The sequence below is a fragment of the Hemicordylus capensis genome, chromosome 7, assembly GCF_027244095.1.
Source record: "Hemicordylus capensis ecotype Gifberg chromosome 7, rHemCap1.1.pri, whole genome shotgun sequence".
Taxonomy (NCBI): Eukaryota; Metazoa; Chordata; class Lepidosauria; order Squamata; family Cordylidae; genus Hemicordylus; species Hemicordylus capensis.
In genome coordinates this window covers 12,771,424-12,785,671 of record NC_069663.1, presented here as the reverse complement: position 1 = coordinate 12,785,671, position 14,248 = coordinate 12,771,424, and the positions used below count along the sequence as shown (strand labels likewise).

At 50.5% G+C, this 14,248-nt stretch overlaps 1 protein-coding gene across 3 annotated transcripts in view; it reads left to right on the top strand.

Annotated features, from left to right (window-relative positions):
* The first annotated feature begins 1,522 nt into the window (after positions 1 to 1,522).
* The window catches only part of AHDC1 (AT-hook DNA binding motif containing 1), a 236,937-nt gene continuing 224,211 nt past the window's right edge, over positions 1,523 to 14,248 (top strand). Inside the window, exon 1 of one of the 3 annotated variants that reach the window (XM_053267752.1) lies at positions 1,523 to 1,570. Coding sequence is in view for 2 of the 3 variants with exons in the window: in XM_053267751.1 (XP_053123726.1) it covers positions 10,136 to 10,286 (151 nt within the window). In the remaining variant the exon portion in view is untranslated. Of the gene's footprint in view, positions 1,571 to 9,506; positions 10,287 to 14,248 lie in introns of those variants that run through there. The other 2 variants (XM_053267751.1, XM_053267750.1) reach the window with 2 other exon arrangements.

Genomic DNA, 14,248 nt, shown 5'->3' with positions numbered 1-14,248 from the left:
CTCATTGTGAATTTTGACAAGCTCAGTATCCTTAGAGATGTACATGAATCAGATTTTGCTATTCAATTCAAGCTCAAATTGAATTGCAAAATCCTCGAATTGATTCGTTGAAACAGCGGCCATTGCCGGCAGTTTCTATGAAAACTCTAATTGATTTGAGTGATTTGGCCATAGGAAACAATGGGGAACTCAAGACACCCCATTGTTCCCCATGGGTAGGTCCTAGGGACACCAAAGTGGGTTGGGTGGTAGGGCTACCTACCACCCAACCCACAACAGAAATGAGCAAGTGGGCAATTGGGACAGATTCAGAGGAGGGCAACGAAGATGACCGGAGGTCTGGAAAACAAGACCTAAGAGGAATGATTGAAGGAACTATGTAAGTTATGTATTTATTTGTTATTTTTCTATGTAAACTGCTTAGGAGACTTTTGTTGAAAAGCAGTACAGTATATAAATAGTAGTAGTAGTAGTAGCAGCAGCAGCAGTAGTAACAACCTACACCATGTTATCTCTCTAGTATACATGGAGAAAGGCTGAAGATGTGATGCTGCCTTTGACTGAGTCAGACCCATGCTCCACCGAGCTGAATATTGTCTACAGTGAGGTTGTTCACACGACTGTGAAACCTGGGGCTGAGAAGGGCGGGGGGGGGGAGGCAGGATCGGTCCTACTTTCCCCCACACAACCACCACTGCAGCCCCACTCACCACACTGTGCTGTCACATGATCACCACCGTGGCGAGTGGTGTGGCAATAGAGAGGCTGGGGGAAAGGTGACCAGCCTCCAGAAAGTCCACAATGCATTGCGCTGCTGACACAGTGCATTGCAGTCATTCTAGAGGCTGGGAGGAAGGAATGTTCCCTCTAACATGGATTCCCAGATGTTGTTGACTACAACTCCCAGAATCCCCAGCCAAAGGCCACGGCAGCTGGGGATGCTAGGAGTTGTAGTGAACAACATCTGGGTATCCCTGTTAGAAGGAACAAAGGTAGGAAGGTATGTGTGCACTCCTACTTCACTTTTAACCCAGGCTACCCGGCGAGGCAGTGCCGGGATCGGGACCAATCCCAGCATTCCACACGACCAGCCCTACCCAGGGGTAGGTGGGACTGGCAGCAGCTCTGTGGGGTTCCAGCTGGTCTTGTGGTAGCAAACATTAATTGTCTCCTTTGCTAAGCAGTGTCTGCCCTGGTTGCAGGCGCGTAACAACGATCGGGCAAGGGGAGACAGTTGTCTGGGGGCCCCACTGCCTGGAGGGGCCCCCCAGAGGCACCTCACGTGACTCCCCATTGCCCCCTGCCCAGCCCCAAGGCCCCTCAGCCACTTGCTCTGTTCGCCGTCTCTCCAGCTTGTTCTCCTGGCCGGCAATGGAAGCAGCAGACAAGCTGCAAAGAGCTCCTTTTCTGCCGCCTCTCAGCTGATCGGCGCGTGGGCGGGGCTTCCACGGAGGTCTGGTGTAGGCCTCTGTGAAGCCTGAACTCGAGTAGGGCCCAAGCCAGCCAGGAAGGAGGAGGCAGCCAGAGTGGCCACCACTGTTCTCTGCAGCAGAAGACCCCTTGCTGCCAGGTAGAGTGTGAACTCCTTTTTGTGGTTACCTTCCTTCTCCACCCCCCATATATAGGCATCTGCTTGCCATAGGGCTTTGATATGGGGGGGAGGGACTGAGAAGTCTCTGAATATTTATTTTGAAACAGCTTGGAAAATTTGCTGGCTTAAAAAAAACTATCTAAAAAGGCCTATAAGTGGCTTGTTTCATGGCAGAAAATTACAAAAACTTCTGGAAGAAACAGTGTTATATTTATTTTATTCATTCATTCATTCATTCATTCATTTATAAATGCACTTATGTTCAAGTTGTTTTGCAACCCAGAAGGTCTGAGTGAGAACTGTGAAGCATGTCTTGTGCTTTTATTTTATTTTATTTTTCTTGTGTGTGAACTGCTCCCCAATAACTTGCAGGGACTTCAGGGTAAATCTGGCCAACATGTGAATGCAGCACCTCTATTCCAGAGGAGATGTGTGTTAAAGGGCTTTAAAAGCCTCCTGTGAAAAACCTCCTGGAATCAAACTTGACTGAATTTGTTCAGAATTCTGAGAAAACAAACATAGGCTCACCCTGCATGGTTGAAAGTCTCCTTTGCTAATCTGCAGCGAGGGATCCATTTTAATCATTCATCTTTCTAGTGTGTTCTAGGCATTAAAAGTAAAACAAATGTATAGTACTCAATGTATATCACTATATATTGTGACGTGTGCGTGTGTGTATTCAGTGAAATGTATTTGCAGGCAGCATACTTATTTTGGAATATCAGACTTAAATCCTTGGGGGCCTGGGGTGTGCGGAGGCCCTGGACTTTGAGTGGGGGGGGGGCCCATTTTAAAATCTTGTCTCTGGGCCCATTCCAACCTTGCTACGCCCCTGCCTGGTTGCATTTGAATGGGAGACTATATGTGTGAGCACTGTGTGAGACATTCCCTTTAGTGGGTGGGGCCGCTCTGGGAAGAAGGTTCTAAGTCCCCTCCCTGGCAGCGTCTCCAAGATAGGGCTGAGAGAGACTCCTGCCTGCAACCTTAGAGAAGTCGTTGCCAGTCTGGGTAGACAATATTGAGCTGGATGGACCAATAGACAGACTCAGTATATGGCAGCTTCCTGTGTTCCTATGACTGGGCCTACCATCTTCTATATAGGAAGCATGTGCCATTGAACAATGACATTGTCCCCCAAGGATGGAGTGGGAGGCAGCCGCTTGGCAGCCCGCCGTTCTATTCCCGATGCGCCATTTCCTGCCATTCCACTCTTAGTGGAGACTTTATGTCCCAAATTATGGCATTTTATTACGCTTCAGGTCTGATAGACGACCTTGACAACTTTAAGTCTCTTTTTGATTAATACCTGACCTTTATAGATTTGGGATTAAATGAATCAAAGGTATTTTGTGCAAACCCAGTCTGCTTAGGGTGTTGTGTCTTGCCATCAGATCTTTGCTTCCTTCTCCATTCAATCTTCCAGATTCTTCTACCTCTATGCTGAGCGCCTTATGCTGTGACTGTGTGGTTCAGGCACCAGCCAGGAATGCTGTGGTGTGGTTAGGCTGTATTAATTCCATGCAAAAGCTCTGTATTGATTTTTATCAGTTGCTAAAAATAGCCTGGGGAACTGAACGCTGACATCATTGGCTAGAGGAGGCCAAAAGCCTCCGATCCCCGAAGCACATCACTGGTGAGGGAGACTCATGGGTTTAAAATTCTGGAAGAGGAGTTGCATTGCAGCTGAATCTGCTGCACATTTATTCAACGTGAATGCTGGTGTGTTCAGTAGGCTTGTTCCCAGGTAAAGGGGCAAAGGATTGCAGCCTTAGTCGTGTACTAAACTAACTCTAACTCTCTCTCTCTCTCTCTCTCTGTGTTGTGGTGCCATAGAGTGCAATGTAGCAACTATACAACCATGCTTTATGTTTAACACTCATACAGCTGTGTGCAGTGTACACAGATTCAGATCTGTTCACAGGTCCAGTTATTCACACGTTATGCTAAACACAGGTACAGAAGTACACCTATATATATATCCTGCATTTCAGGGGCCTAGACCCAGGATCATTTTAAAAGAATGCAGGTTCAGTCATTCACACAATGCCCTGAATCAGTGTTCAGGCATCTCTGCACTTGTAGAACGTAATAGCCTTATTTGCACATCATGCTCAACACTCATACAATCTGTGTACAGATCTGTACGCAAGCCCAGTTTTCACAGGTTATGTTGAATGCAGGTACAGCAGTACATTTCTATACCGTGCATTTGAAGGTCCTATACCCTGGTTCACTTTTAAAATGGACACAGCTACACAGCTATGTTCACTTTGAAATGGGCACATGTTGGGATCAGACAAGAGGGAGAAAAGATCTTAGAAGCAGAGAAGAGATTATCAGAAGGTTTAAAGTCTGCTATTGGAAATATTCAAAGAAAGAAAGAAAGAAAGAAAGAAAGAAAGAAAGAAAGAGAAAAGTGTACTTGTATTCTTTATCAGGCTTACCTTTTTCAGCATTGCAACTGCTATAGAAATGCTATCAGCGCAGCTCAGTTAAGCAAAGGTGTTTCTCCCTGTGGTGTGCCCATATGCCCATGTGCAGCCTGATCTTATGCATGCTAACTCAGAAGGAAGTTCTACTCCCAAGAGGGCCTAGAATGCAATTTAATGCATTCATTACAATAGGCATGCTGTGCGTAGCTGGCCAAACACACGTCTGGTCCAGCACCACTTCTCAGTGGCATTCCTGTTATTTTCATGTGCTCCAGAAGATTTTGGATTTGTGTTTCCCAAAACAGCATTCAGCTCCCCGCCTACCCTGCAGCATGGGAAGATCAGTGACCAGGAATAAGCTCAATCTAGGGCACTTCCCCATGGAGATTGTCTCAGGTGCACTCACGTCCCCCACAAGCTGCTACAGCATCTACGCTAGCAACAGCAAAATAGTCTGGTTCACTCAAAATCAAGGTTTTGGCTACCCAGATCTGTATGATCGTCAGAACCCACACATTTCCCTCCAGCTTAGATTGCTTCTATTACAACTGCCCAGCGTTTTGTACCCAGCTTCTAACCAAGGGTGAGGGAGAGACGTTTTCCTGCTTGTGAGAACCTTCACGCCTGTCCTACCCAGCTATCGATGTTCAGCAAGCCCTCCCCAACATGGAAACCATAGAGAGATCTGCATACAGTGGCTGCTATCAATGGACATACAAATCAGACTCTATGATCCTGAGGTTGGAGCAACATTGGCAGGGCTGCGTCTGCCTCCTGCTCTGCCATGGCCAATGGGAGGACAGCCGCTGATGTCTTGATGCTTTTCCAGTCTGCTGGCAGCACCAAGTATGCTGGGAAGGCATACACATCCTTGGGGGGCTTTCCATGGAGGATCGGGGGGGGGGGCTTGCAGCTGCCAAGTTCAACAGGCAGCCATGCTTGATTGCTTATTTATTTATTTTATTTCTATACCGCCCTTCCAAAAATGGCTCAGGGAGGTTTACAGTAAAATTGCTTGTGTGTCTGCTTTATGCAGTCACTCCTGATCCCTGATTGGTCCATCCGCAACACGTGACGGGGGACCAGTATGACGGCCCGCATGCCTGCTTCCCGGGCTGAGCCCACAACTCCATCCCGGCTCATCCAGTATCGCCGTGAACGCTGCGAAGGGGGCGGGGAGCAGCTCTTCCTGGCTTGTTGTGACGTTCCCAAAGGCATCTGGCTGGTTATTACACAGGAACAAAGGAAGCTACAACATACTGAGTCAGACCATTGGCCCACCTAGCTAAGTATTGTCTACAGTCGACACCAGGGTTTCTCAACGTGTGGGTCCCCAGATGTTGTTGGACTTCAACTCCCATAATCCCCAGCCCCAGTGGCCATGGGTTGGGAATTATGGGAGTTGAAGTCCAATTACATCTGGGGACCCACACGTTGAGAAACCCTGGTCTACACTGATGGGCAGCAGCTTCTCCAGGGTTTGAGAATGGGGTCTTTCCCAGCCCTACCTAAAGATGCCAGGGATTGGACCCAGGACCTTCTGCATGCAGAGCAGATGCTTTACCCCCAAGCGACAGCCTCCATTCCTGGTGGGAATGGGCTTCACTCTGGTCCAGCAAGGCTCTTCCAATGTACTAACCAAAAGTGCAGGAAGCAATACCTGAAGGAAAATGTCAACCTCTGCTCGAAGGTTTTGATAAGCCAAATTCTTCTTTGGTTGCCCAGACTGTGCCATATGCACAGGCCAGGATTTTACCACAGTCTCTTACCTGTGGTATTACACCAGGTACCATCTTAGTGCTTGCTCAGATGGCAGCTTCCTCTGTCTGGGGAAAGGGCTGCTGATCTCAAGATCTGACTTGAAATTTCAGAGTGTTAGCTTCCTTTCCTGGGTCTTCAGGAACAGCAGTAAAATCTGAGTGTGAGTGTCCAGAATCAAGAGGGCAAGCTATTTCCAAGGAGCAATAATTCCACTCTATTCTGCACTGGTAAAACCTCACTTGGAACACTGCATGCAGTTCTGGGCACCAGATTTCATGAAACATGTTGATAAACTGGAATGGATTCAGACACTAGCCTGATTCAAACATTATGCTCTACAAGTGTACAGATGTCTGTACACTCGCACATGTGTTTGTGTGAATGACTGTACCTGTGTTCATGTTAAGAGTGAACCCAGGTACAGGCCCTTCTGCATTCAGCATACCATGTGAATGACTGTACCTGTGTACAGGTCGTTGTACGAGTGCTGAAGATAACGTCTGAATGGGCCTACTGGTAAACTAGAATGGTGACAGGTCTGGAAACCAAGTTCTATGGGAAAGGGCTGAAGGAGCTGAGACTGTTTTGCCTGGAGAAGACAAGATGAAGGGGAGATATGATAGCTGTCATCAAATATCTGAAGGGCTGTCACTTAGAGAGAAGGAGTGGACGTGTAGGACAGGTCTAGAGCCAATGGGCTGGAATGAAAGACAGCAGATTCTGATTGGACACCAGGAGGACAAATTTTCTAACTGTAAGAGCTGTCTGACAGTGCAACAGTCTGTCCTGTGCAATGATGGACTCTTCTTTGTTGGGTGTGTTCAGAGCTAGTCTTGTGGTAATTGATTGATTAGGAACATAAGCTGCCATATATTGAGTCAGACCATTGGTCTATCTAGCTCAGTATTGTCTTCACAGACTGGCAGCGGGTTCTCCGAGGTTGCAGGCAGGAATCTCTCTCAGCCCTATCTAGGAGATGGCGCCAAGGAAAGAACTTGGAACCTAGATGCTCTTCCCAGAGCGGTTCCATCCCCTGAGGGGAATATCTTACAGTGCTCACACATCAAGTCTCCCATTTGTATGCAACCAGGGTGGACCCTCCTTAGCTAAGGGGACAAGTCATGTCTGCTACCACAAGACCAGCTCTTAATTAAGTGATTAAGTGTGGTCAAGTTGGTGTTGACTCTTAGCAATCACATAGATAGATTCTTTCCAGGATGATCTGTCTTCAGTTTGGCCTTTGAGGTCTCTCAGTGGTGCATTCATTGCTGTTGTAATTGAGTCCATCCACCTTGCTGCTGGTCATCCTCTTCTTCTCTTTCCTTCAACTCTCCCCAACGTGATGGACTTCTCAAGGGAGCTGGGTCTTTGCATAATGTGTCCAAAGTATGATAGTTTGAGCCTGGTCTTTTGTGCCTCGAGTGAAAATTCTGGATTGATTTGTTCTTGTGGCAGTAAGCACAAAGCTCCGCCCCCCCTTATTACAGCCGCCACATGGCCAAGGGATGGCTGCTGGGGGTGAGTGGAGTGTGACATCACAGGCTTGCAACAATCTCTCAACTGTGCAGGCGTGCCTCGCAGCTGATGGAAGATGCTGGCCCGAGCGGACAGGCCCAGCATCGCTCTGGCTGCCGCTGCCGGAGGGGGAATAGCGGAGAGCGGGGAAGGACTGCTCCACTCAGTCCCTGGCAGCTACCCCACAGCCACGCAGCGGCTGTAATTAAAAACAACAACACAGAGGTTCGGCAGGGTGGGTGGGGGGTGGCTGCCGGAGCCCCCACTGGCCATGTAGAGGCCTCCTGGACCTTTGGAGGCCATGGACCGGGGCCCCAAGTTCCAGGAGTTAGAGCACCTCTGTCTGAGCCCCAGCTCTGTCCTTTAAGTCAAGTATTGCGGGGTACTTTCATTGACATATCCGATGCATTTTTCTCCCTCTCCCTCTGCCAGGCCCCACCCCACCCCACTAGGCTCTACCCCCTGAAATGGCAGATGCCAGCCCTTAGATCCCAGGATGCTCCCTCCGAAAGTCTGATTCTGAATGGACCTGTTAAGCCTAATCCTAGGTAGCTGGGCAAAGAAGCCCTTTTTACAGTGACAGCTCTCTTATCTTTCGCAGGGGAGAGCACACATTCCTGTTCATCCCAGCACAGCATCATTCCCACTGGCTGTTGAGATGTTTCCCTTGTGTCTAGAACATAGGAAGCTGCCTTCTACTGAATCAGACCATTGGCCCATCTAGCTCAGTATTGTCTACAACCAGGGATTCTCAACGTTGGGTCTCCAGATGTTATTGGACTTCAACTCCCATAACCCCAACCAAAGACCACTGGGGCTGGGGATTATGGGAGTTGAAGTCCAATACCATCTGGGGACCCAACGTTGAGAATCCCTGGTCTACACTGACTGGCAGTGGCTCTCCAAGGTTTCAAGCAGGAGACTCGCCCATCCCTACATGGAGATGCTGCCAGTGATTGAACCTGGGACCTTCTGCATGCAAGCAAATGATCTACCACTGAGCTGCAGCCCCACCCGCTAATAAACAATAGACTGCTATTGTGTGGATTCAGCCCTAGGCTGGAAACAAACAATAGTGTTTTGGTTTTTTTTAAAGTAGAAAGCAATATAACAGAACCATTATTGCTCATGAGATTTTTTTGCTCCACTTTTGTTTCTGGGCAAACAGGTCTGACAGGTTTTTGGAACACAATAAAAACCTGCAAAATCTGTTTCATCTATTAGGATTCATGTGCACACCATAGACATAATGATGCATTTCCTGTACCAACATCTGAACCCTCCCGCCCCACTATTGTTTGTCTTCAACTCTAGTTGCCCTCAGTACTAGTCTTCCAGCACCAGAAACCTACAGTGTGTGTGCATACCCTGCTCTGGGCGAGACGCTAACGAAACCCCTGAGGATAACTGTATAGTAGGGCTTAAGGCACGCAAAGCAGGATTTCCGATTCCCACCGTTAGAGGGCACTGGTGACACATAAACCGTAACCAGTTCCCTAAAAAAGCCCTTTTAATTTTTCTCTTCAAACCCATCAAGCATTCCAGCAAAGTATGGTTTGTATACCTGTGTCACATAGGTGTGTTGGACATGGGCAAAAACACTAAATTCAGAAGGGCAAAACTCCTTAAGTCGGCGCGGAAGTAAAGAGGAGGCAGCAATTTGTTTGTCAGGGCCATGCAAAGTGCTATGGAAACAGTTCTGAACCCGGGACCCCGTCGGCTGCGAACAGGCATTGGCTGCATTTGCGCGGCGCGCCTCGCAGCTGAGCGTGTTCCGCTTTCCTTGGGCGGGCAGGTATTAAAGATCCTGTGCTATATCCGCTTACAGCTCGCATCCTTAATAGCGTTGCCAACTTTGACTGAAACTATTCCTGGAGATCGCGCCTCCCAGATATCCCCCCCACCCACAATATTTTTCACAAGATCCAGCCATTCAGCTCTAGAATCGCTTTCCATAGTCCCCGAGAGACCGATACCTGCAGACTCCAGCAGGACGATTGTGTCGCGCTGGGCCCCCACAACCCACGCTGCGCCTCGGGGAACCCCCAGGACCTGCAGGACGCCCTCCTCCCCCTCCCCGTCGTGCCTCCAGACGCCGGGGGGGGGAAGCCAACTCTGGAATCAGCTCTCCAACCCCATCCCGCCCCCTCTGGGCGCTCCCTGCCGCCCGCCTCCCCAGCCCGGCCCGAAAGACTACATCCCCCAAGATGCTTTGCTGGTGTCTCCCTGGGGTTCCGGATGCTGCTCCTGCTGCTGACAAGCGAAGGTAAGCAGAGAGCTTCTGAGGCGGCCAAGGCAGCAGCAACAGCAGTGGCGGCGGCGGCTCTGAAGGCGCTCAGCAGAGGGAAGCTCCAAGCCAGCTCCTCTCCAAGCCACGCAAAGCAGCAGCAGCAGGAAAGGAGGCGAGGCGGCGGCGAATAAAGGGTGGGGGAAAGGAGGAAAAAAAGATCAGCACCGCCAGCAGCAGCGGCGGCGGCGGCAAAAGCCAAGGCTCTGGTTTGCGTCTTCATTTCCTTTTTCCCACCCAGCAGCAGAGCGAGAGCGAGAGACAGAGGCGAGGGGGGTGGAGAGCGCGCGCGAGAGCCAGCGCGCTTGAGCCGGGGAGCGAATTCTCCCAGCCTTGCATTTTTCCTTCCCACCCCTCCTCCTGGCTCTTCTTTTGTGTGGTGCGTTCGGAAGGGAGGGAAGGAGGCAAAAAAGAGCGAGCGAGCGAGGCAGGCAGCGAGCGAGGCAGGCAAGGGGAAGGGAGGAGGAGGAGGAGGAGAGACGGCGAGCGAGCGCGGAGGAGTCATGTCCAGCAGAGTTGCGTGAGGATAATGTGAGCGGCAGCGCGGCGATGAATATGCTGAAGGCTGGCAGTGGCGCCGAAGGGTCGGGCAGCGTCCCCGGCAGCCCGGAGTCGTCCTCTCCTCTGGAAGAAAAAAGTCTCTCCCGCAAGGCAGCCGCCGCCGAAGGGATCGGAGCCCAGCAACAGCAGCAGCAGGCTGGTGAGTAAGAACTCGGCGCGGTGCCCTCCTCTTGCCCAGCCAGCCCACCCCCCCCCCCGCAGCCTCGCCAAAATATCCAGCGCCCCCCACCCCTAGCCCATCGCGCAGGTTGCTTAATGGCTTTTACGGAATTTCCACCCTGGATCTGCCGTCCTGGGGGAGGCGGGCAATAAAATAAAATAAAATAAATTCCATCCACCTCCACACAGCGAGTCCAGGAGTGCATGTGGGCAGCAAAGTATCAATGTGGGGTCGGGAACGGGGCGCGGGGGAGGAAGGGAAAGAGATGAATGATGATTTTTTTTTTTTTTTAATGCCTGGTGTGCAGTCCGTATGAACCAGCCTTTTGTTTCCACCAGGGTAAGCAAAGCCCTGGCAGTTGGAGCAAGACAGTTGAAGGGGGGGGGGTGAGAGGAGGGGGGCTTGTATTTCTTCTTATTTCCTGTCCTCCCTCCCTTCTCTCTCCCTCTCTCTCTCTCTAGCGACACCTCTTCAGTGTTTTTCTCTCCCCCCACCCCTTTGCTGATCGCCAGTTTCCACTTTTCTCTCTCTCTCTCCTCCCTCCACGCCCCCCCCCCTTGCGCTCCTCTTTCAACTGCTCCCGAAATCGCTTTAGGTGTAAACATTAATCTGGCTTCGCACATGCAGATGGGGTGCGAGGAGGGCTCTGTGTGGGTGCATTTGAGAAGCCTTGGAGTAAGCGGATCTGTTTGGGGGGGGGAGAGGAGGGGGGAGGAGGAGATGCTTTGAAAAGAGAAGGAGCTGGGGGTGGGGGAGTGGAGGCTCTCGCAGGCAAACAATCCTTTATTATTTCAGCATGTGGGGCTGGCAGGGAGGCGTTCTCCAGGACGGAAGCGCCCTGCGGAACCTCGCTGGGAAAAGGGGTGAAGTTGCGTTCTCTGCTCCAGAGTTTCTTGGTCTCTCCTCCCACCCCCAGGATCATTGTGGCTGTAGTTGGCAAAGGAGCGATCCAGGGCAGAGAGCGGAGTGGCGGGGTGGGAGGTGAGAGGTTACGCAGGAGATTTCACGCAAAGGTGAAGGAGGCGGAGGCTACAAGCTTGCTAAGCAAGTGTATGCAGAGCTGGTCTGCTGGGAAGCTTGGGGGGGGGGGACCTGTGGCACAAGATGCCCGGACACAAATGCAGTGCTTGAAGGCAGGAGAAGACAGCACCAGGGGGTTCTTCTTTCTTTCCTCCCTCCCCCATATGGGGATAAAAAGTGAGTGACAGCTGCCAGGCAGGGCCGGATTCTGCCCACCAGAAGGCAGGTGGATTTATGCTTCAGCCCACGATGAGTCGCACCAAAGTTCCTGATCAATTCTCGTTCAAGCGAATGTGCCTGGTGTGTGAGATTCAATAGATCACTTTTGTGCTGTGCTCTTCCGACTTCGGTGCTCCTTGCCTCAACAGTATGGCTTCTGTTTATTGATCACCTCTGTTTTTTAAAATCCCACTTTTTCTCTTTGAGGAGCTCAGGGTGGCAAGTTTCTGGTGCGGGCCACAGTTAGACTTCCTGTTGCTGAGAAGACACCCTGGGGCTTTTCAGCCTAGAACAGCATTTGGGCATTTTAATGTCTTAAATTGCAACCATACTGTCTGTTCTAAGGGAAATCCCTGTCCAAAGCATTGGGTATGTCAAGACCCTTGGAAATCATAGAGTTCGGCTTCATTCCGGGGGTGCTTCCCCTTCCTGCAGGTTTAGATACTTTATATCTCACAGAGTGAGTTTAAAAAATAAATTGGCTGATGAAGTTCTCTAGGCAATTACTTGGGTTGAGCCTGGGAGGTTTTATTTGTCAAGGTCTATTGACATAGTTTTGCATGGAGTAACTTTCACTAACAAGGGAGAACAGTGTCTGAAGACTGTGGACGTGCCTGAGCCATGACTTGTCCCCAGGCTGGGCTTAGTGGTTTGTGAACAGGGCTTGTCCCTCGTGGAAATGGGAGGGTTGAAAGCTGGATTCTCAAGTTCTTTCAGATCAACCTCCATCTAGATGGAGTTCCTAATGAGCTCCTAGGTGTCTCCTTTCACTTTACACCGAGGAACAGCCCACTAGAGAGGGGCCATCGCTCAGCGGCAGAGCACCTGCTTTGCATGCAGAAGGTCCCAGGTCCAATCCTTGGCTTCTCTCATTACAAGATCTTTGGGAAAGACCCCCGTCAGCATAGTCAGTACTGGTCCAGATGGACCGGCTGTCTGACTTGGTAGAAGGCAGCTCTCTGTGTTCCCTAGGCAGGGAGGGTGTGGCACCAAGTCAAATCTTGCTCCGTTGCACCTGTGCGCCTATAAAGGAGCCAAAACACAACCATTGTGTTCCCTGCGTGTGTCTTCAGAATGTCTCTACCCTTGTGCCAATTTTACCTGGGGAGAGGGTTGAATTCTACTCTTCCTTGCATCAGTTTAAAGTGACTTGTGTTTGTGAAGCGGTTTGCGCTCTCTCTCTCTCTATTTTTTTTTTTTAAAGCAGCAGTGCACCTGAGAAAGGTGGACCTCCTAGGGGGTTGTGCCTGAGGTGTAGATTGCAACTGCAAGCATGAAAAGGCCTGCTGAAGGGGAAGTTGTGTGTGGCTGCTGGAGGGGAGCGGGTACAGGCAAGGACAGAATGAACATTTGGGAACTGGAGTCTGGCAGAGGCGGGGAGGTGGAAGCGTGTAGAAGGTTACAGGCAGCCCGGAGGGGGCTGGCTGGCTGGAGTCCTTGCCCTGGTTGCCTTGGAGGGAGGCTTCAGGGACCTGGGGGCGGTCTATTTCTGCTGAGATCCTGAGGAAAGATCTGGGAGAATGGTAAGCATCTATAAATAGTGCATGTCAGCCGAGTGGAAAAGGAGCCTCTAAAATGCTCCTGCTCAGGCAGACCAGTGCCTTGATAAACAGGGCTGTGTTGTCAGGTAATGAGATCCGGGACCCAAAAACTTGGGGCCTGGGAATAGAGGGGGGATCAGGGAGCCAAGCTGCTTCCTGTTGTTTGGAGTGTACACATCAAGACCTCATCAGAAGCACAGTCCTAGCAATGTGTTGTCACGTCTAGGTCATGTTGCCCTGTGTGCATGCTCTGGCAAAAATGTGGAGGAGCCATGCCAAGCAGTTTGGGAATCTCAGGGCTGCACAACTTCAGCCCTCCAGCTGTTTTTGGACTACAGCTCCCATCATCCCCAGCCACAGTGGTTAATAGATGGGTATGATGGGAGTTGTAGTCCAACATCTATAGGAGGGACAAAGTTGTGCCGTCCTGGTCTAAAGACACCTCTGACTTGTTGTCCAGCTTGCAGTGAGCAAGCAACCTGGGCTTGTGATAGCGAGAATGAATGGTCTCCTTTGCTAAGCAGGGTCTGCCTTGGTTGGCATTTGCATGGGAGGTTACGTGTGTGTGTATGTGTGTGTGTGGCAATGAGGACGCAGCTCAGTGGGAGAGCATCTGCTTTGCATGCAGAAGGTCCCAGGTTCCCTCCCTGGCATCACCAGGTAAGGCTGGGAGAGACTCCTGCCTGAAGCCTTGGAGAGCCACTGCCTCTCAGTGCAGACAATACTGAGCTATACTGACCAATGGTCTGACTCGGTATAATGCAGCTTCCTGTGTTCCTTTGAGCGATACTGAACTAGATGGACCCATAATCTGACTCAGCAGAAAACCGCTTCCAACATTTCTATGTTCCTGAGCATCACACTTTTCAAAGCAGCTTTCAGTTTGTGTCTCAGAATCAGGAACCTGTGTTGGTAAGTACACAGCACAGCCTCTTCAGATTGGTTAGATTACCAGTGGATTCCGTGCTCTTCACTTTGCAGACCACAGTGACCTGCTGTTAGCATGGATAGAACATTAGAAGTCACCTTATACTGAATCTGACCATTGGCCCACCTGTATTGTCTTCTCTGATTGGCAGCGGCTCTCCAAGGTTTCAGGCAGGAGTCTTTCTCAGCCTTGCTGGAGATATTGGCAGAGATTGAACCGGGGACCTTCTGCAT